This window comes from Quercus suber, unplaced genomic scaffold, assembly GCF_002906115.3.
Source record: "Quercus suber isolate HL8 unplaced genomic scaffold, Cork oak 2.0 scaffold_255, whole genome shotgun sequence".
Lineage (NCBI taxonomy): Eukaryota > Viridiplantae > Streptophyta > Magnoliopsida > Fagales > Fagaceae > Quercus > Quercus suber.
Window position 1 is genome coordinate 372,082 of NW_027069711.1, and position 22,850 is coordinate 394,931.

A 22,850-nucleotide genomic window follows, 5' to 3' on the forward strand; every position below is an offset into this window, starting at 1 on the left:
TATACTATTGTTAAATTTTATCCCTTAATTTAAGGAAATATATCCAGATTATTCACAAATTCATTATTTCTTTTATTTTTTTGAGAGGTCACTATTTCTTTTATTGATAACTATAAATTCACTTCACTTACATGGACCAAACATTCATGGGTGAAGAGAACCACGTTTTATTTTATTTTATTTTTTTACGCATAATAACTACTCCTTTCGTTCAGTTTGTTTGTCCTTTATTCCATTTCGGAATGTCCCAAAATATTGTCCTGTTTCTAAAAATAAAAGTTATTAATTTACTAATGTTCCTATTATACCCCTAATTTATTTTCAAAACTATTTGAAAAGAAAACTAACAAATATTTAAAAAATTAATCTAATTGGGGCACATTTTTAGTTGTCTCATTAAGAATAACTCTTTTTTTTTAAAAAAAAAAAATTGATAAATTAATTTAAGGGTATTTTTGTAAACTTATACATTTTATAAAGTAGACAAAACGATAAATGTTATTCCCTTCAAAAAATTGACTTTTCAAATAGGGCAAATAAATTGGGACAGAGAGATTATCTTTTTTTTTTTTTTTTTTTTTTTTTAACACTCAATAACCATATAGATAAGCATTTACACAATTTTGACCATATCTATAATTGTATGGCTGACGTCAAAATGGGTTATTATAAATCATGATAAACTCTATTCCTTTATGGCTGATGTCAAATTGGTGAAATCACTTTGCCCAACTAAGACTTAGAAAAATTGTTGCCATTTTATGAAACCACTTGGCACAACTTCTTTCTCACAAAAAAAAAAAAAATGGCACAACAGTGACTTCTAGCCTGTGTTTGTGATTCCACGGCAAGAGTGCGGCACGTTTTCCATTTCACGTTTTCTCTTTTTTTTTTTTTTTTTTTTTTTTTTTGGCCGGTTTTTTTGACTTTGGGAGGGACAAAATTCACTGTGCGTGTACTGTTTACGCACTGTTCATGCACTGTTCACGCAATATTTAATATTAAAAGTAGGTCCCACAACACTATTTACACATTTAAAAATTATTTTGCTACAGTGTTTTCAGCAACAATCAGTTTTTAGCAACCTTCAGCAACAATAAGTGCTATCCAAACGGACCCCTAATCTCAACTTTTATCCATAAATTCACTTCGCTTACACGTACCCAACATTCATGGGTGAAGAGAATCACAGTTTTTATTTTTACGCTCAATAAACATCTAGATAGTAGATAAGCATTCGCACAATCCTTGTCATTCCTACATTTGCCACAACCACAATTTTTAAACATAACTTTTATTATATAGTATATGATATGATATGATATGAATAAAATACATAATTTTTAATGTATTTTGGGATAGTTTCACATCAAACCCATAATTTTTTTTTTTAAATTAAACCTATGAACCTTTCAAATTGTTTCAATTAAACCATTAAGCCTCTATCAACTTGTGAGCATGCACTTTTTTTTTTTTTTTGGGGGGTAAAAGTTAATAATTTCCATTTATTATAATTCGAGATTGCAACTTTTTTCAATTACAAAAAATCTAGAAGTATGATGAGTATTATGCTTTTAAAGGTGAAATAATTTTTTCATATAATAATTCATCACACCCTAGGTATTTTTGTGATTGGAAAATATAGCAACTCTAAATTATATATAATGAATTAAAATTATTAATCTTTACAAAAAAAAAAAAAAGCCTCTGAGCATGTGCGTGAGCCATGCTTAGAGACTACTATTATTAAATCACCTTAGCAATTAAATGATATAATTATTTTTCAAATTAGACAAAATTAATCATTCCCAAAATGAAGAAAGAAACAAAACTCCTTATTGCTCTCATCCAAGTGAAAAGTGACCATAGGAACTATGATTTTTCATCTTTATTTATATTTTTTACTTACAAATTTGAAAAAAATTGGCTTTTTCCAATATGAATCAATGGATTTGATCAGGATTTTCATACCAACAGACGAAGCTCCATTGATGTCTTAGTAGCCAACAACATTAGAGAGGAGAAGTCTAAGCGAGGCACTGAAACAGTCATGCATATCCTTAACACCATTGTGTATAAACACATTGGTGACAGTACTATAAGGGCACGTTTGGTTCACTGTAATGATTATTATATAGAAATAGAAATAAGTATTAAAAGGAATAATTTGCGTTGGAATGTAATAAGTATTACTATTCATTAGTTTGGTGACCGTTTAGGAATAGAATTTTGAATATTTATCTACAATTTAATAGAGTATAAAAGGAATGTGTAATTAAATCATTTTTAAATCAAATTTTCTAAAAAACACTTATTTTAAGGTGTTCAAAATAGAGCTAATAATTAACAAGAAGAAATTTTTATTTTCTTTCCTTTTGAAGATGTGGTAACTAACGGCTTTTTAGAAAAAAATTTTAAAAAATTATTACATAAGGTGAACGAACAGATATTTAGTACTTTTTATAAGGAATAGTTATTCCTCATTTTGAAGAATAACTATTCATTGTAATAAAACATAACTAAACAACCAATAATTATGCCATAGAAATATCTATTACATTGCAGTGTCTATTACAGTCTACCAAACGTGCCCTAAGTCTTTAAAGCAAGTAACTTTTATAATTTATCATACTCGCTTATTGCGGAAACAATGGTGCAAAGGATTTGCATGACTGTGTTAGTGCCTTGCTTGGACTTCTTCTCTCTAATGTCATTGACAATAGAGACATCGATGGAGCCGACAAAGACTTTAGAGCTTGGTCTATTAGTCTGAAAATCCTAATCGGATCTGTTGATACATATTGCAAAAAGCCAGTGTTTTCATATTTGCAAGTAAAAAAAAGAAAAAAAAAGAAAAAACATAAGCAATGGAAGATGTAGATAAGGATTCATTATTAGTGTCTGCTTGTGTTTTTGGAAATTGTTTGATAGAGGAGAAGTTGTGTTGTGTAACTGCTCAGTTGTAGCCAATAGGTTAGAATTTGTAAAGTGTATTTTGAATTTTCAGAGATTGATTTGGTGGAATAATACAATTTTTCTGTACCATATTTTGTGTTTCATTTTATGTTTCATCAATCACAATTTGTCATTAGTTTATTTTTATTTTTTATTTTGAACTTTGACTATTTTACAAGAAAAGTTAAATAAATACATGATAAATTATGATTGGTAGGACATAAAGTTCTATATAAAATATTGGCTAGATAATTTGTATTTATTTTAGTGTGGTCCATTTTTATTTGAAGAAACATACACTTTTTAGAGATGTACTTTTAGTGGTAGGGTGTAGGGGAAAATTGAACCAAGAAATGTCTATTAGAGCATTAGCATTGGAAAATTCTAATACTACTCTATTTTACAATTCTAAAAAGTCACTTTAGCATTATATCATACCATTTTACAATACCTCTACATCCCAAACTTCTACTTCCCTCTTTTACTCATTAACATAATATATATACATAATAAAATAATATATCTCAAAATTATATCTTTTCTCTCCCATCTCTCTCCTCTCTCTACATAATAAAATATTATTATTTTTTTACAATACTTGCTACAGTGCTATTGCAAAAAAATTTACAATACTGCTGTTTAGCATTCCCCTATACAGATGGTTTTAGGGCTTAAAATTCTAAATTTCCCTTAAGTTTGGCATGCTAATGCTCTTAAGGAGAATCCTCTTATACAGTAGATTTTTTTTTTTTTTGAGAAAGTTATACAGTAGAAAAAGAATCCTAAAATTATATAAAAAGTCATTATCACAAAAATATTCTGAATAAACCAATCAATTTGACATAATTTGAATTTTTTAATTTCATTTTGAGAATATGAATAATGATTTTTGAAGGAATTTTAAGTATTAAAAAAAATTAGATAAGAAATTTTAGATTTATCAATTTATTTATATATGCTTAATTAATTTATTTTTATGGAAACTTTTAATTAAATAAACAGGGATGAAAAAAATGAAAGAAAGAAAAGAAAAGAAAAAGGCGTGAACAAAAAGAAAAAGAAATAGAGAAAAGCAAACGATTCCTTTTTTATTCTTTCTTGTGCTTTCAACTTCCTAGAATAGATCGGTGAAAGTGAAGGTGAAGGGGAAGTGAGTCACAGTATAGGATCTCTTCTAGGGTTTCGTTTCGGATCTCTCTCTCTCTCTTCATTCATCTCGGTACGTATCAAATCTATATATCTCTCTATGTATATGTATCAATGAGGATTTTAGGGTTTCATGATTTTGAATTGTCAAATTTATGTTTTTGTTAATTTTTAACGTTCAGAATTAAGAAATTTATTTCGTTAGTGTTCTGTTTGGTTGTCGAGAAAGCTTACGAATTTGAAAGAAAGATGGAATATTGTTGAACGAAGAAATTTGGTGTCTTTGTATTCTAAATTGTTTCAATCTCGATTGTAAAAAAATTGAGGGAACTCACTTTAAATAACAAAACCTAATCTTTGTATCGGGAAACATAGAGTTGCAATTCATTATTCATGTTTTTTCCCTTATTTTTTCTCTCACTTTCTCGGCAAACAAACGGTTCGTTATGATTGAGTGTCCAAAATGGTGAATTGTGATTGTGTAGTTCTCTGTTACACTCTGTAATGAAAAGCTCATGATTTGAAAATTTTGGATTTTTATTTTTATTTTTTCATTGCATGCACTTTCTTGACAACCAAATGGTTAGATTATTGTTGTGTGTTAATCCTTGTACCATTTTGTTAAATCTTCTAGTGTAGTGGCCAGTGGGGTTGAAGGTGAGAGATGTTGAGGTTCCATGTGGGAGGAAAAGTGGTGGAGAAAGTTGATTTGTTAAGGAAGAGCCACTGGGCATGGCGCTTGGACGTGTGGCCTTTTGCTATTATTTATGTTTTGTGGTTAACTACCATTGTTCCTAGCATAGACTTTGGGGATGCTGTCATTGTTTTAGGTGGACTTGTAGCTCTTCACATCCTGGTCTGGCTTTTCACTGCTTGGTCTGTCGATTTCAAATGCTTTGTCCAATATAGTAAGGTATGTAATATTGCTTACAAATATATCAACATACGTGTATATAATGCATTATAGGGATTTTATTGGGTTTATTTTTGTATGCAGGTTAATGACATTCACCATGCTGATGCATGCAAAATAACTCCAGCCAAATTTTCTGGTTCTAAAGAAGTAGTGCCTCTTCATTTTCGTAAATTAGTAAGTCCAATATATTAAATTTTCTCATTGTAAAATATTTCTTCCCTGATTATAAAGAAATTTTAAGATTTGGGTTTTAGTGCTGAGATGCTGTGCATACTTAAATCAAGCTGATTCGCTTCTTAAGGTCTGCCTGCCTCATGGCTTAGCAGACTCCTTTGGTTCTCACCACAGTTGGAATCCTAGTTTGAACCACGGGCTCTCTATGGGGATGTCCTGAATTACCAATAGCCAAAAAAGAAAAAGGTTGTTTTGCTTCTTAAGGTCAATTTCTGCTGATAAAGCTTTATAATTAATTGTGGCTTAGTGGGTTCTAAATATTAACAATTTGGACTATTATTGAACTCCAGCTCATAAAAACCGAATGTTACAATGGAATGTAACATTGAGCTCAATTCTAGCTTTCATCAAGTGGTGAACCACATTGAGATGAGAATTTTAGCTTTGATATGGCTTTTCATTGGAAACATGTGACTTGATGTGGTTAGTTGTGCCACCGTCTTTTATGCTTTAGGTTCTGGAATTTATGCTTTTTTGGGCTAAGTATAGTGGTACCTGGTGAAAATAATGAAGCGGGGATGAAGTCATTGGGAGCAATTGGATCATTGAACACACCTAAAATTTAGGAAAACAAAAGCAGATTGAAGTTTGTGAGCAATGATGACACCTAGGATGAAAGAGTTTGTGGATTTGTTATTGCAAAAATAATTGCATCTTTCTTTTTCCTTATCATTGTGTATTTATCTTCCCTTGGTTTGTTCTTATAGCTGCAAGGCATCCTTTTACAAAGAATACTTTTAATATACAATATATGTGCTGACATCAATGCCAGTACTGGACTCAACAAACCCTTGATTTTATCTACTTAGGGCCACACACAGACGTGTCGTGTTTACTGCCATTGTTGCCTTTTGGTTTATCATATCAATCCGAGAATGAAATAGGAGTTATTATTCGTCTCAGGTATCCTATACATAAATATTAAGTTGGGAGTGTATATATTAGATAGATAATAGATTCCATCTTTTTTTTTTTTTGAGGGGGGGGGGGGGGGGGGTGGTTGGTGGTGGTGGATAATAGGTTCCATCTATTTCTTTGTATTATTGGCTTATTATGTTGTTGGCAATCTTGTTGAAGTGAAGTTGTGGAATTCATTTGCTTGATGACATAATCTTTCTCTTGAACAGCAAGCAGGTTCTTCTTCATCCCCGGTTGATTTGGAAGAGATTTACTTTGATTTCAGAAAGCAATGCTTCATCTTCTCAAAGGAGAAGGAGACCTTTTTCAAGCTTCCTTACCCGACCAAGGAAACAATTGGATACTATCTCAAAAGTACTGGCCATGGCTCCGAAGCTAAGGCTTTTGCTGCTACTGAAAAATGGGGACGGAATGTGTGGGTTACTTTTTTTTACCCTTTCCCTTACCTTTTTTTAGCTGTTTGGTTTTGCTTCTTCATACCTTTGAATGGAAGTGTTAGACTGTATAAATAATAAAATCCTTTTCCTGAATAGCTGTGTAGGAAATATATACACATTAGTTCCCATGTTATGTGGGTAGGAAATATATACACTAGTTCCCGTGTTATATCTGTGTAGAAAAAGTAGGACCACCTATCATTATGTCCCAATTATTCAATTAAGTATGGTGGAAACAAGTTCAGCTACATACATATATATACACACACATGCACATGTGTGTGTGTATTAAATTTCACTCTGCAACAGTTTCGGGAGTTATTTGGAAAATCGCATTTCAGTTGGAAGGTCACATCTAACATAATAAAAGATAGGGGGATGGACAGAATGTGTCAAAATTGAGTTGATTACCACTTACTAGTACACTTAATATGCCTGCATAAGCAAATACTACAAATTTATGATGGGGGTGATACCAGTTATTTTGGAATCTGGAATTTACTGAATGAGGCTGGAAGGTGTTAAATAATTCTTCATTTATGCTTGAATTTAATTTTCTTTTACTTAGGTTTCCTGCAAGTTGATATTTTTAGAATTCTATTAATTTTATCATTGTTTATGGTGCTAGTTGCTTCTTTCTTTTTTCTTCTTCTGGTCACAACCTCTAGGACCCATGTTTATTGTATTTTTTTTTTTCGTTTTTTTACTTTTAAATATGAACTACTAAGATTCACCATCTGATATTTACTTTGAGGGGCTCCAAAGTGTGTCAATATTTGGACAAGGCTTTACATTCTTCTCTGTTCATTTGTGTTTTGCGTACTTGTCTGATATTTAATAATGACTTGTTTCCTCAGGTTCATTTTTATGTCTACCCTAATGTTGATTGTGATACTCCCCAAAAAATACTGTTTATTGAGACTAACCTCTCATTGAATAATTGGATCTAATGTGTTTGAGATTATTTTTGTTTTGTTTGCTGACTTATAGATCTAATTTGTGGACTTATCTTTGACTTTTTATTCTACTTCTCATATTAGGTTGTCATTGTTGGTGGAAGTTCGTCTCTCTGAGACTGGTCTTGGCATAATTAATTTAATTCTCCTTCGTAATGTTTACATTTCTTTGTCATGTAGGTTTGATTACCCACAACCTACATTCCAGAAATTAATGAAAGAGCACATCATGGAACCCTTTTTTGTATTTCAGGTTGTCTTTAGTCAGCTCTCTCTCTCTCTCTCTCTCTCATTTTCAGTTTTCTTTTGTATGTTTGTATGCGGTTCCTCACTTTTTTGCTACCTTGGTTTTTTTCTCCATGCGTGTAGGTCTTCTGTGTGGGTCTCTGGTGTCTGGATGAATATTGGTATTATAGTTTGTTTACCCTGTTCATGCTGTTTATGTTTGAGTCAACAATGGCAAAAAGTCGGCTAAAGACATTAACTGAGCTAAGACGTGTTAGAGTTGATGGCCAGACCCTAATGGTGTATCGGTGTGGGAAGTATGTTATCGATGTCAATTAAGCTGGTTCTTTAATTTTTATATTGAAATTTTTGTAATTGCTTGTCTAATTATATGTGGATATTTTTTAGGTGGGTTAAACTCTCTGGTACTGATCTACTGCCTGGGGATGTTGTATCTATTGGGCGCAATTCTGGCCCGAATGGGGAAGATAAGGCTGTACCAGCAGACATGCTTATATTAGCTGGAAGTGCTATTGTGAATGAAGCCATTCTTACAGGCGAGTCTACCCCGCAATGGAAGGTGATTCTCTCTTTCTGATAACTTAATCTTTATTGTGCTGACAAGTTTTGGTAATCTTATTTCCTGCATGACATTGCATAATTCATTGTGTGGGGTGAAATACTCTTCTTCCTCTTTTTAATAAGTAAATTCTGCATAGTTATTTATTAAAATTTTTTCCTAGTTAATTTTTGAATTTGGGCAATCTTGTTGGGTGCTGTGCTGCTTTGTGTTAGTGTTTGATGGTTAGCATAATTCTAAGATACAGATTACTGTCTTCAGATGCCTCATAAGAATAACTGATTCTACGTTCAAAGACAGGAAGTAGAAGAAAAAACAAAAGCCGATTGTATCTGTAGTGATTTAATGAACTATTTTCATGTAATTGTAGTAGACTAATATCAAACTTGTCACATGCTGGACTTTCTTATGCTTGGTTATATCTCCCTCTTCTTTTGTGTTTGCGTTTGTTTACAGAAATTCTGCCCTAAACTCTTCATGATTTTCCTTTTAGCTAAATTGATTGCTTTAATATGTAATTGTTGACTTTATATTTTCCTGTATCTGCTCTGTTTTAATAATTTTTTGTACAGTATAAAATGTTATTTTGTAGATGATGATGGGTATTGGAGAGCCCCCACCTGCGCTCACATTTCCCCTAAAATAGAAAATAACTTTGTATATGTGAGGACATTTGCATCTTCATCTCTATCAGAGGTTTTTCTGGCCAATAAGCATATGGATGCTGGGGCATTTATATATTTGGTGTTGGTTTTATTATCAGTTTCATTTTTTTTACCAAAAAAAAAAAAAATTAAGAAAGTATATATTTTTTTTCAAGGTTTCAATCACGGGAAGAGGAATTGAAGAGAAGTTATCAATTAAGAGAGATAAAAGCCATGTTTTATTTGGTGGGACTAAGATTTTGCAGCATACTCCTGATAAGGTAGTTAATGTTAAAAAAATATTTTAATATGGTGAGACATGCTCATGCCTTTTAAAGTTATGCTTTTAATTTTCTTTCTGGAGACAGACCTTCCCTCTGAAGACCCCTGATGGTGGTTGTGTAGCAGTTGTTCTGAGAACTGGATTTGAAACAAGCCAGGGGAAACTGATGCGAACAATTTTATTTTCTACCGAGAGGGTAATTGATCTGTGATTCTCTGTCAAGCTGTGATTACACTACTTTATTGGCATTTTAATTCCGTGTTTGGGATGACCTTTTTTATTTGCATATATTTTCAGGTTACTGCTAACAGCTGGGAAAGTGGGCTGTTTATTTTGTTCTTAGTTGTATTTGCACTAATAGCTGCGGGTTATGTACTTAAAAAGGTAAATTAGGGTTCCCTTGGGGGAACAAAATGGATGTTCATTACTGTGTTTGATTTCTATTTGTGATAATGAGAACATCACTCATGTAGGGGTTAGAGGATCCTACGAGGAGCAAGTACAAGCTTCTGCTAAGTTGTTCTCTTATTATTACTTCTGTGATTCCTCCTGAGCTGCCAATGGAACTATCAATAGCCGTCAATACATCTCTTATTGCTTTGGCAAGGCGTGGAATTTTTTGTACAGAGCCTTTCCGAATACCATTTGCTGGAAAGGTGTGTTTTCAATTTTTATTTGTAATATTCTTATGTTACTTATCCAAAAAAAAAAGTTTTTATTTGTAAAGTTTCTACCTACATGGGGGATAGGGCTCTTTTCCGATAATAATCTGCATTTGGAAAATCTTTGAAATTGGTGTGATTGGTCACAAGTTTATCTTATCTTCCCCTTTGGGAGTGTTTTAGAATATGCTATGAGCAGTAGCTTTGGCATACACATTTAATACTCTGCTAGGCCTTATACATCATCTGTTATGTCACGCTTTTTCTCTATTCCTGGTTGTATACTTAAGTATGGGTAAGTGTCGCATGAAGCTGAGAAACCTGTTGCTAATGCATATATTGATTTGTCATTACATTAAATGTTTTTAATTGTTTCTCCCTCTCCAGGTTGATATATGTTGTTTTGACAAAACTGGAACACTTACATCAGATGACATGGTATGCACCTATGGAGCTCAGGATTTGATGCTCATTTATTATTCATATATGCCTTTTTGTTCATATATTTTTGGTTTCCTGTTATGAGATCTTTTGTCTTTGGCTCTTTCCAGGAGTTCTGTGGAGTTGGTGGATTAACTAGTAGCATGGAATTAGAATCTGATATGTCTAATGTGTCTGTGCGCACGGTGGAAATTCTGGCTTCTTGCCATGCCCTTGTTTATGTCGACAACAAGCTGGTATGCAGATGTCATTGTTTGGATAATAAGTATTAAGTAATTTTATATGGTTTTCAATTTTGTGACAAACCTTTTTGTTGTACTTGGATGGTGAATTACATTGGGTTTCTAAAGCTATTTGTTTCGTATATATATAGTGTATTTTGGTAAAGAATTGCACTTCTCACAGCATAAGATTTTAGTCAAGTCCTTGGCACCAGAATTCTTTTATTAACAATCTCAGGATTCTTATGAATTTGATGTAATTACCCAAGTATCATTGGTCTGCAAGGAATGCCAACCGTGACCATTTTTCTGCAATCATATTTGAATACACTATTGAATGTCTGTCAGCTCCCTTATGGAGAACCTATAATAAATTTTCCTTAAAGTAGTTTGTGCTTTTATGGTCCTACTTTTTGGCTGGTTGGTTTGCTTGTGGCATTTAGATTGGATGTGCCATGTATGTATGAGAAAGAAAATGAAATAGAGACTGCTGCTTCAGATTTTGTTAGCCTTAAATGGCTCACAACTATTGATTTGTATCTTCTTTTTCATTCACTTCATCCTTCTTTTTTACTGATGTTGGTTGGTTCAAGTTACCTGTTGTTGTTAAACTGTTTTAGACTACTTTCTTAGAAGAGGCCCCTTACTAGAAACTAGGAACCCGAGAATAACATCAGTTAGAAAAGAAACCTCAACCTATCTGTTAAGAACTTACATCCAACTTTGGCACAATAGAAAACATAGTTCGGCAGAGATTATTTCTTTCTTTCCCTGTTGGCATTGTTCAGTATGTATGTTCTTTGAATCATTGCTGTGTCCCTGTGTAATTTGGTTGTCTGTGAGAATGGAACCCTTAACCTATATGTTGAAAATTTACATCCACCTTTGGCACAATAGGAAACATACTTTGGCAAAGAGTAGTTTTGTCTTTCCCTGCTGGCATTGTTCAGTATGTATGTTACTTTGAGTCCTTGCTGTGTTAGAAAGTTCCATTTTTCTTTTAATCATATTCTGTTCATATTTTACATGAAGTTTTGCTTTTATGTTTCATTTCTCACTGATGAACATTATTTTCAATCTTTTATTTGAAAATTATTTGCCTATAATTGCTCCTGTTGCTGTAATATCACAAATTCCTGTAGGCCCCCTCTTGTAACAAAAAATAAGAATTGCTGCCTGTAGGTAGGTGATCCTCTAGAGAAGGCTGCACTTAAGGGAATTGATTGGAGTTATAAGTCAGATGAAAAGGCCATGCCAAAAAGGTATGCTGTGACATTTCAATATCATTAGTCTTATTGTTCTTTGGGCTTTATTTCTATATATAGTTTTATTTTCATTCTTTAATCCAAGATTGGAATGTGATTTTATGGACACGTATTCGTTTTCTTTATCTTTTTCCTTGCTTTAGCTACGCTTTTTGCTTCTGTTATTGGGTTATTGGTTCCTTTCTTTACATGTTCTTTTTGTTAAAGAACATGTAGCAAGAGATTTTTATTAAAAGAGCATAAGAGGGTAAAAAAATCACTTAAGAACCAGAGTAAAGACAAATGAAGGTAGCAATTAAAAAGAGCTCAGCTGGTCATTGACACTATCTTTGTCTATTAATTTTGGTGGAAACAGCACTAAAGTCTTGAAGCCAATTACTGCATAAATAGATTTTTTTTTTAATGATTTTATGACATGTTATAAATTGCAGGGGAAGTGGCAATGCTGTTCAGATTGTTCAGAGACACCACTTTGCATCCCACTTGAAGAGAATGGCAGTTGTTGTTCGCATTCAGGAGGAATTTTTTGCTTTTGTGAAGGTCTGTTTTATTCGTGAACCCTGCAATTTGTATGCATGCATATAGGGATTAGGAATGCTATTTTACTAGATTCTTGCATAATCAGGTAGCTTATAAGTAAGAAGTTATTGTGTATTTTATGGTAAAATTTTGAAAATTTTATAGGTAGATACGAAAATGTATTTGGGAATATGCCATGGTATATAACGTCAAGATTTTTCTTTAGAAAAAGAAGTTTTTCGAAAATTCCCAAGAATTTTTGTAATTTTTGAAATACCACCTAAAGGTTATCCTTGAGTTCTCTGGATGCTCTTTTAGGTTTTGGTCTGGGGCCAACACCTCCCTAGGCATTATGAACTCAAGCTATGGAGCCACTCCTCTAACTCCCAGTAACTCAATGGCTTGGTACTCTTAGTTTGTTGGAATGTCAAAATGTGACATTTCTGGTTGATTTTACGATGAAAATGTTCCTTACAATGCAAGTACCTGCATAAGCATAATTGGAATTTCTGGACTGCAAGTGGCTTGAATAGATTGATATTTGAACATCCTTTCTCCATGTAGTTTATTGATTAATTTCAATCTGTGTAAAAACTTAGAAATCAAAATACTGTATCATTGTAGGATCCTCTGTTACCCTTGTTGTTAATTGTTGAGCTGATTATTGTTCAGTATCCTGCTAGTGATAAAAAAATCCAAATAGAAGCGATTGGAGATTCAGTCCTGCTCTTTCTTTCTTTCTTTTTGTAGGGATTTTTTTACCCTTCTACCGATAAAATTCTTTGAATCTCATTGCAGGGTGCCCCTGAAACTATTCAGGATAGGCTCATTGATGTGCCATCATCATATGTTGAGACCTACAAGAAATATACACGTCAAGGGTCTCGTGTTCTGGCTCTTGCTTTCAAGTCTCTTCCAGATATGACAGTAAGACTTTGAGATTTATTTTCTCCCCAGTGGCATAGGATTTTGTTTTCCGCTATGTTGAGGGTTTTTTTTTATTTATTTTTTTTTAAATTTTCGGGAAAAGTGTGTGTTATCTTAGACTAATGTTTTTTGTCTTCTAAGAATATAAAGTATTGCTTCAGGTTTAGAGTGACAGAGTGATTTCTTTATTGTTTTGGTTATCTATAATGCCGGGTGTAAAATTACAAAATCCATTTCATCTTTTCAAGATTTCGATGTCAAAGAGTTGCCTCAAAAGTGGACAAGTTTGTTGAGAAATATGCCCAGCTCAGTGTTCTCTTTTTAGAAAAAAAGGGGGGAGGGGGGGATTGTAATTTGACACTGTAACTGTTGTTGACTCAATTATAATATACTTGTCTGAAATTTAGTTGTACTTTTGTGTATATAGTTTTATGCAATTCTGGGCAAAGGATAAAATGCATGTGGTTATTTTGCCATGTTTGTGAACCCTTTTTCTCTCATTCCTTTACTTCTATATATTTCACTCCTTTGGTTATTTTGGAAAGGATAAAATGTATTTTCTGAAGTTTCTACTTCCTCCTGATATCTGGGAGTTTTGAAAGTGGAATTAATATGTAGTAATAATATTAACAAAAAGTCAACCTGAGTCATGTGTGGTTTTGAAAATTAATTGTTATTACACTTTGATTACTCTCTAACTTTGAAGCTAAATTGAAGTCTAAAGGTGTGTTTTAGTAGTGGAATCACAAAAACTGCCCTTTTTACTCTTCCGATCAAGAACATTATTGGTTTTCCTCTTTCTCAGGCATTGATTCATTAGTTATTCCAATAAATCATTCAATCTATTTATATATGTTTGTTTGACTTGTTGCTTATTTTGTTTCTGCATGAAGGTTAGTGAAGCTAGAAGCCTGGATAGGGATATAGTGGAGAGTGGCCTTACTTTCGCTGGTTTTGCGGTAAACAATAAACCGTTCTATTTACATGCAGTATCTATCACTTTCCTATGGTAGAAAAATATTTGCAGCAAATGCTTAAGAGTTGTTTCATACCCCCCCCAAAAAAAAAAAAAAAAGAACTTTACAAATGCTTGATAGTTGTTACTTATCATATTTATTGTTAATAAATGCTCTTAATTTGTATGTCAGGTATTCAATTGTCCTATTAGAGTAGATTCAGCCAGAGTCTTGTCTGAACTAAAAGCATCTTCACATGACTTGGTAAGGGACGTTTTATTTATTTATTTATTTATATACCTTACCTATTCTTTTTTTGATTGACAAATAAAACAGGCACCTATACATGATTGAATCTATGACCTCACCCTCAACTCCTTGTTTGTGAGGAGGGAAGTTTAACCCACCTATCAGATCTGTCCAAAAAGGGTGGAACATTGGAAGTCAGTCATGGTAGCATTGGTTTATCTGTTACAGATAAAAAAAAGTTGCTAGTGTGATTAAGAGCTGTATTTGGTAATAAGTTTGATTAGTGTCTTTTTAGGGATGGATTTGGATTTTGTAGGTGCACATCCACATTTATCCCTCAATCCCTAAAATTTTAAATTTAGGCTCCGTTTGTTTTGATGTAAAATGTTTTTCGGAAAAGCAAAAATTTTCAAGTTTTTGGTTGTGTTCTTGCTCTTGAAAACATTTCAAGTGTTTGGTTGCATTCCTAAAAATGCTATGCAAAACATATTTTCTACTACTTCTACACATGTTCTCATCTCCCAAACACATAATAATAATAAGAAGTTTAGATTAAAAAAACATGATTGGTGACCAGTGGTGGCGACAGGAAACTGGCGACATCAATGCAGGGTGGTGGTTTGGCTGCTGACAGTGGGCGTGGGGGGTTCGAGATTGGGCTGATGAGTTTTGGGTGAGGCATAAAATGTTATGATTGCAAATGAAAGCGTAAAACATTTTACACTCAAAAGTGCCTCAATTTTACTGTCAACCCTAAATTGTGTTGAGGTAGACCAGCAGTTTCAGTCACCCTAAACATCTGCATATGTGAAAAATATTTTCCATCAAAACAAACGGAGCCATAAGAGACTTATTTTTCCCATGAATATCAATTGGTAAAACATGCTTATGACAGAATGATCATTCACATGTTTCTTTTTAAATTTTGGCAATTCATCTAATTGATGCTCAAACTTTTAGGCATGGACTGAAGGCCTCTTGTCTTCAGCCTGAAGGTTTTGGTATGGATACAGTAACTAGTTCCTTTGTGCTCCTTTCACTGTATTTTTCTTTATTTCCTTTTTAAAAAAAATTTCTTTATCACGGAAACTATGCAAACCCCTCCTCCCTAATTCTTATTTTTTTGGCCTTTTTTTAATCTTTATTTCGATACTTAGTCCAATCTAAAATCTACACTAATCCTCCTTGTCCCTCGTCTGCTTGGGCTACCACTCAAATGTATATCTAGAAAATAAGTTGTAAATATCTACATGAAGACACTGTTTCCTGTTGACAGGTGATGATTACTGGTGACCAAGCTCTGACAGCTTGCCATGTTGCTAGTCAAGTTCATATTGTATCAAAACCAGCATTGATTCTTGGTCCAGCGAGGAACGGTGACGGGTATGAGTGGATATCTACTGATGAGACTCAGATGTTTCAATACAGGTGAAGGTTTTATTCCTTCTCCCCCCTGGTGGCCCCCCTTCTTTCTTATCATGGTTGCCTCTATTTTGTTTAATTTGATCCAGATTTCATTCTGGCTTTATATCCTAATAAACTTGCATAGGACACTATGTTTGCTTTGAACTTATGTCCTATGACTTCATTCATCTTATCTCGTATTATGAAGTCATTTAAATAGCTTTACCAGTTTGTTGAGCACTGTTCCAAATTATGATTTACTTTTTGTTTTTTGAATTGATCTAAGAAGTGTAATTGATTTCAGTGAGAAAGAGGTTGAAGCTTTATCAGAGAGTCATGACCTCTGTGTTGGTGGGGACTGTGTTGAGATGTTACAACAGACCTCTGCTGTTTTACAAGTCATTCCTTATGTGAAGGTTTTGATTCATACATACGTCATGTTTGGAACTGGTTGTTGATGTTGTAGCCTTTGTAATGCATATCTGGATTGTTGTCTCAGGTTTTTGCAAGAGTTGCTCCTGAGCAAAAAGAACTGATCATGACCACTTTTAAAACAGTGGGAAGGATAACATTGATGTGTGGGGATGGAACTAATGATGTTGGAGCTCTGAAGCAGGTAATATGTTGCTAAAGATAGTTATTTGTTTTTCATTTAATCTTTTCAAGTTTCAAGGATATTTATTTTTCCCAAGTCAGAATTCAGAAGTTATCTTTTCTTATAGGATGATATATTACCCTTAACTCCAACCAGATTTCCACCAACAACATTTTTGGTTAAACCACCCTGCCAGAACTGTTAAAACTGATATTTCGATTACACTGCTATTTGCCTATTTATAAGTGACTCCTTTCAGCCAATGATTGTATATACCTGCAAAGTTTACTCAGGTTCTTTTCACTTTGTTTCTGGGTTTACGGAAACAATATTATTTCTGGTGCCATTATTCCTACTTCTGCAGCTATAGGTTTGCACTTTTACCCAATATGGGAAGCTGCTTCCGTTGGCTTTTGTATTAGAACCCTGCCAGAGTAGCTTTAGATTTAGAATTGCTGTTATCTATACTACCATTTAAGAGACTTCCCTGTTTGGGATGAACTTTTCTCTGCTTCAAAAATACCCTTACACTCTACTTTTAAGCATATGCAAGATTGGAGGATAATCTGGTAAAAATACATCTCTAACTCCCACTAAAACATTGCCTACAAGATAAGACCACTCTCTTGTTGGTTTTCAAATTGCTTTATCCACTTTTAGATTTTGTGTTTTCATCACACCCGTAGGTATTTTTGTTATTGAAAAATGCAGTCCCGAATTATGATGAATGAAAATTATTAATCTTAAGAAAAAAATAGAACCTCACGTGCGTGCTCAAAGGCTAGTGTGTGTGTGTGTGTATATAATGAGATACTATTTGCACAAAGCTAGCTCTCTCTCTCTCATTGGATATGCTGTGATTGGAAATTTGGTTGTGGCAAATTCAGCATGAAGGATTTACATTGTCAATAGACGATATACTTGGAAATTTTCATATATATATATATATATAATGAGATGCTATTTGCACAAAGCTAGCTCTCTCTCTCTCTCTCTCTCTCTCTCTCTCTCTCTATTGGTTATGCTGTGATTGGAAATTCGGTTGTGGCAAATTTCAGTATGAAGGATTTACATTGTCAATAGACAATAAACTTGGAAATTTTTTTCTAGTTATAATCCTGTATATACCAATTAAAAAAAAAGTATAATCCTGTATCTAGTTTTGCCAAATCAGATGCATCAGAAAAAGGTACAATCATGTTATTTATTTTTGTTTTCAGGCTGATGTAGGAGTTGCCTTATTGAATGTGGTGCCTCCAAGTCAAAGTGGAAACTCATCCTCTGAAAAATCTAAGGATGAAAGTATGAAGTCAATCAAATCAAAAAATCAAAGCCCACATTGGAAGCAACTGGAAAGGCTACCATTTTAAATGGAGAAGGCTCTTCAAAAGGTAAAGGTACTACAAGATCAGATACTAACCTTTCAGCTGGTAATCGCCATCTGACAGCTGCAGAGATTCAAAGACAAAAGCTGAAGAAGATGATGGATGAGCTAAATGAGGAGGGTGATGGTCATGCAGCTCCTGTTGTCAAGCTTGGTGATGCCTCAATGGCATCACCATTCACTGCAAAGCATGCATCAGTTGCCCCAACCACTGACATAATTCGTCAGGGTCGAAGTACTCTAGTAACTACCCTCCAGATGTTCAAAATACTTGGCCTTAACTGCCTTGCTACAGCATATGTGTTGAGTGTAATGTATTTGGATGGTGTCAAGCTTGGAGATGTCCAGGCTACAATCAGTGGTGTCTTCACAGCTGCCTTTTTCCTGTTTATCTCACATGCCCGTCCCCTTCCCACTCTATCAGCTGCACGGCCCCACCCAAATGTCTTTTGCTCCTACGTCTTACTTTCTCTCTTGGGACAGTTTGCAATCCACTTATGTTTCTTGATTTCTTCTGTAAATGAGGCTGAGAAACACATGCCTGATGAGTGCATCGAGCCAGACTCCGATTTCCATCCCAACCTGGTGAATACAGTTTCATACATGGTGAGCATGATGATCCAGGTGGCTACTTTTGCTGTAAACTACATGGGCCATCCTTTTAACCAGAGCGTCTCTGAGAACAAACCATTTTTGTATGCCCTCTTGGCTGCTGTTGGTTTTTTCACAGTTATAGCTTCCGATCTATTTAGGGACTTGAATGACTGGTTGAAATTGGTGCCTTTGCCAGTGGGGTTGAGGAATAAGCTACTGATTTGGGCTTTACTCATGTATTTGGCCTGCTACTCCTGGGAGAGATTCTTGAGGTGGGCTTTCCCTGGTAAGGTTCCAGCCTGGAAGAAGCGACAACGGCTTGCTGCATCTAATCTAGAAAAGAAGAAACATGTCTGAGTGAATGAAGACTTGAAGCGGAGTGGATGGAACTGCATTGGGCATCATTTGAATGGCTCTGCAGTTGGTGCTGATTGTAGCATCAAAAGAGAGCCATGGGAAGGGATATAGTCAATTGGTCTTACTTTTGTAATTTTAGTTTGATTGAATTATGAGGTTTCTTCCTCTTGTAGTGAGAAATTTTGTCTACCAACTTAAAATATTATTTTGCCGAGAAAAATGATTATTAGGCACTAGTCACTACTCAAAAACTGTGATCTGAGATACTTTTTGATATAGGAGATTCAAATGAATATTTTCAACTTTCAACACCATTGTATCTGACTTTCTCCCAGATATGGTAATTGTATTTCAAAAAAAAAAGGTTATTCGATACTGAGGTTATTCTGTTTTACTCTTTGTTTCATTCCCAAGGGTTCTGTATTCCTGGTTGTTTTCGGCTATGTAATGAATAACCAATGAGATAGGCATAAAGTTATCAAAAAAAGAAAAGAAAAAAGATGGGCAAAAAGAATGAGGCAGAATGGTTGAACAATGGCATTGTGGTTTTCTCTCTTTCAAGGTATAAAGTTATGTAATGAATAACCAATACGACAGGCATAAAGAATGAGGCAGAACGGTGAACGGATGGCTGCATATCATGGCCCAACTTTAAAGTTAAGTGCAACGCTAAATTTGAGTTGAAACTCCATCTCCATTGTTTCTGTATGTACAGTTGCTAGAAGAGTAGAGAACTTTGCCTTAAAACTTGACCAGAATATATAATCCTTATGAGTTCATAGAAAGTAGAAGTATTTTACTTACAAATGAACAATTCTTTTTTTCATAGAGTGCACAAATCAGTGGTTGGTAAATCATTATTGAGACTGATCTGACTTGTACCTTGAAAATCATCTACCTTGTTTATATAAAAAAATAATAATAATAATAATAATAATAATAATAAAAAAAAAAAGGGAAAAAACAAGGGCAAGGCTAGATCTAGGACCACAATTGACACTAGAGAATGGCATTTTTTGACTGGTGGATTTTGTTTAAAATCGTTTTAGAAAGAAACTTATGCTACTCATTTATAATTCAACTTTAACAACGATGTCTAGGGTTCTAATTCTCCCTCAATTATATATATATATATATATATATGTATATATATATATATAAATGAGTTAGCTATATAGCTGCTCAAAGTTGAGCTGAGATGAGATCAGAAACACAATATATTAGGGACGAAGTAGCGTTAAATCAATGGAACATTACAAGTTTGGTTTGTGATATATAAATTGCATCACTGGAAGTGAAGCATGATTGAGTCAATGACAATATTGTTGAGGTCACTATTGTACTCAATATCACTATTAAAATTTCCTAATAATCATGTGAAATTGTTTATGCGCTGCTAGCCAAGAAGTCTGTGGTCCTTAAGAAAGTGAATTCATCACAAGGAAGGACAATGCTTTTTTGGCTACCATACCCGTACTCATCAGCTGCCTTCTCCAACAATTGCTGGAAAGTGGGATTCTTCAACATAGAAAGCGGGATGACAAATCTTTTCAGTTCTTTGCCCACGTACACCACAAAGTGCCCCTTTGGTGCTCTTTTCGTCCCCTCATTGTCATGCTTCCTAGCCATTTTGAGACTAAAGTGAATGTGCTTAAACGGGGTAGCTTCTATTTCTATATATATAGAAGTTTAAATGTTCGTAAATCTTGAATTGTGCTTATTATCAATGTCTAAGAAAGAGGGTGGGGACAGAGAAAGTGAGGTGATACTGTGATAGCTTGTTGTTCCGTGGCTAACATGTGTGTAAGAGGGTACACATGGGGTATGTAGCTTGTACAGTAAGTAGATATTACAAACACGTTTTACTTTTAAAACTTATGAGTTCTGAAGAAAAATGAGTCCACACGGTTTAAATTCAATGAAAGTCAAGACGATCATGCAAAAATATTTTCGAGTCATATCTCAACACTGAATTCCATAAGAGTACTAAAACCTGCCATTTTTATTTACACTTGCAAATGACTTGGTGCAGTCTTCATTATATGCATGTGGCTACAACTAAGAGCTTATCTTCATCAGTTCATGCGTGTATTTGCTTCCACAAGTGCTGAGTCTGCTGACCAATGATGTGACTTAACATGAATGGCTTTTTCTATATAGAAATCACGTCTTTTGTGTTCACTATCCCAGCCTATACTAGAACAGTCGAATTTTTGTTGCTTCTGAGGTTCATTAGTCTAATTATCTTGAGGCTCACTGTTCTCAATCGCTTCACCGCCCACGTTTAATGGGCAGTGTTTGTCAATGCAATATGCAGATGGATCAAAGGTAATATACAATGAGATTCTCTTTTCAGCTAGCGATTTGTTCATACGTACAAGAGATATAATTGTCAACTAATTTTATGATAATGGCTTAGCAGAAAAGTTATGCAACTATGTTGTAGATTTGTAACGGGGCATTGCCTCAATTGCACTATCTTCTTGACTGGTTTTTGTATTTCAAATGCCTAAGGTAGTAGTAATAAGCTCGAGAAAGAATACCAAGGTCTACAATAACCTTCTCAAAAAGAAGAAAAAGAAAAAAAAGGCTTGACAATAATGTTCATAGTATCAACCATTGGGTATTTGCTTCCACCTTGAGGATCATCTGGAATTCATGTTGAAATTTAAGACAAGTGGATCCAAGTTTCAAATCATCTTGTCTTTTTCCGCCATGTGCAGCAAGGGTTTGAACTGTGAGATATTTAAGTTTTTTCGTTTAGACTTGACAATGGAGTGGGTCTGCCCAAGCGAAGCGACTTACTCAATGAATATAAACGTGAATAACATTTTAACAGAGACTAGGTGTGGCCATACTATTTAGTTTGACAATTCCGCATTCTATTATTGATGCACAATTATTGCACAAATGATCTTGATCATGATCACCTATAAAATACGGAAGAGTTTATCAAAGGGCACCGGGGTGGTGAAGCCTTGGGCTCTCGAATGCTTAAATCCGAGATTAAAGCTTTCTTTCCAAAAGGGAAGGAAAATATTTCGTTTTAGGATATTGGCTTATGTGTACCTTTCTCCTTTTTAGGGATGTTTTCAGGTGGTTACTAATTAATGGAGAACCATTTCCTTAAGTTTTGCAATTGTGGTAAATGGGTTGTAATTGTCGGGGCCCTCCCTTCACTACCCCATGGGGATGGTCTACAGGGTTTACAACTACTTCTCTTACTACAGAACAGAATGCATACCTAGCCAACATTTAGATCAGGCTCTACTCAAACTTTTTTGGTTCACCTTAACATTACTCACTTGTTTAACTGTTACTGAGCAATTTTTGGATATCAAACAGATCTCCCCAGAAGGTAATTTTTATGTGGCCGATTTCCCCTCTTTTGCAATCAATTTCGCTACAACACTTGCCGCTCTAGCTAATTGTCCAAAAGATTCCCTTTTTATGTGGAAAAGGCCTGTGTCAATAATTATGATCTTACATATGGACAATTCCTCAATATGTTGTTCATTTGCAACAAAATATTTTCTTTGCGCGACAGTAAAAAAAAAAAAAAAAAAGTTTTTTGGAGAGAGATACTATTTCACCAATCGAGTTACAGGTATCTAACATTATTATACCTAACGATTTTCCATAAAGTGGTGATGAAACAAGGTCTAACTTGTACAATTCTTGCATAATTCATGAGGTGTGGTTAATTCGTTTGTTGGGGCATAATTCATGGTTACATATGTCTCTATTGGATTGCCACTTACCAAGCCAAATTATGAAACTAAAATCCATATTGACAGAAAGTATTTATGAGCCACTCTCTCAGGTTAGCACTCTTGTTTTGGGACTAACCAATGGATGATTGACACGTATAAAAATAAGCAAGTCAACATTAACTACCAAACAACTAAAACAATCTTACCCTCAAAATTTAAACCCGCTAGCTAGCTAATTTTCCCTCTTCCTCTGGAATCTAGAACACAAT

General features: G+C 34.1%; 1 protein-coding gene across 1 annotated transcript; it reads left to right on the plus strand.

Moving 5' to 3' along the window:
• Positions 1–3,979: 3,979 nt before the first annotated feature.
• Positions 3,980–19,182, plus strand: LOC112002148 (probable manganese-transporting ATPase PDR2). The gene is given in 23 exon segments (XM_024034308.2): positions 3,980–4,174; positions 4,736–5,014; positions 5,099–5,191; positions 6,379–6,584; positions 7,743–7,815; positions 7,932–8,104; positions 8,196–8,367; positions 9,188–9,292; positions 9,380–9,490; positions 9,592–9,678; positions 9,768–9,950; positions 10,344–10,394; positions 10,508–10,633; positions 11,801–11,880; positions 12,315–12,423; positions 13,201–13,329; positions 14,223–14,288; positions 14,478–14,549; positions 15,811–15,962; positions 16,243–16,354; positions 16,438–16,554; positions 17,754–17,846; positions 17,849–19,182. Coding segments are annotated over 22 exon segments (3,579 nt in total). The 5' UTR covers positions 3,980–4,174; positions 4,736–4,765; the 3' UTR covers positions 18,869–19,182.
• Positions 19,183–22,850: the final 3,668 nt, after the last annotated feature.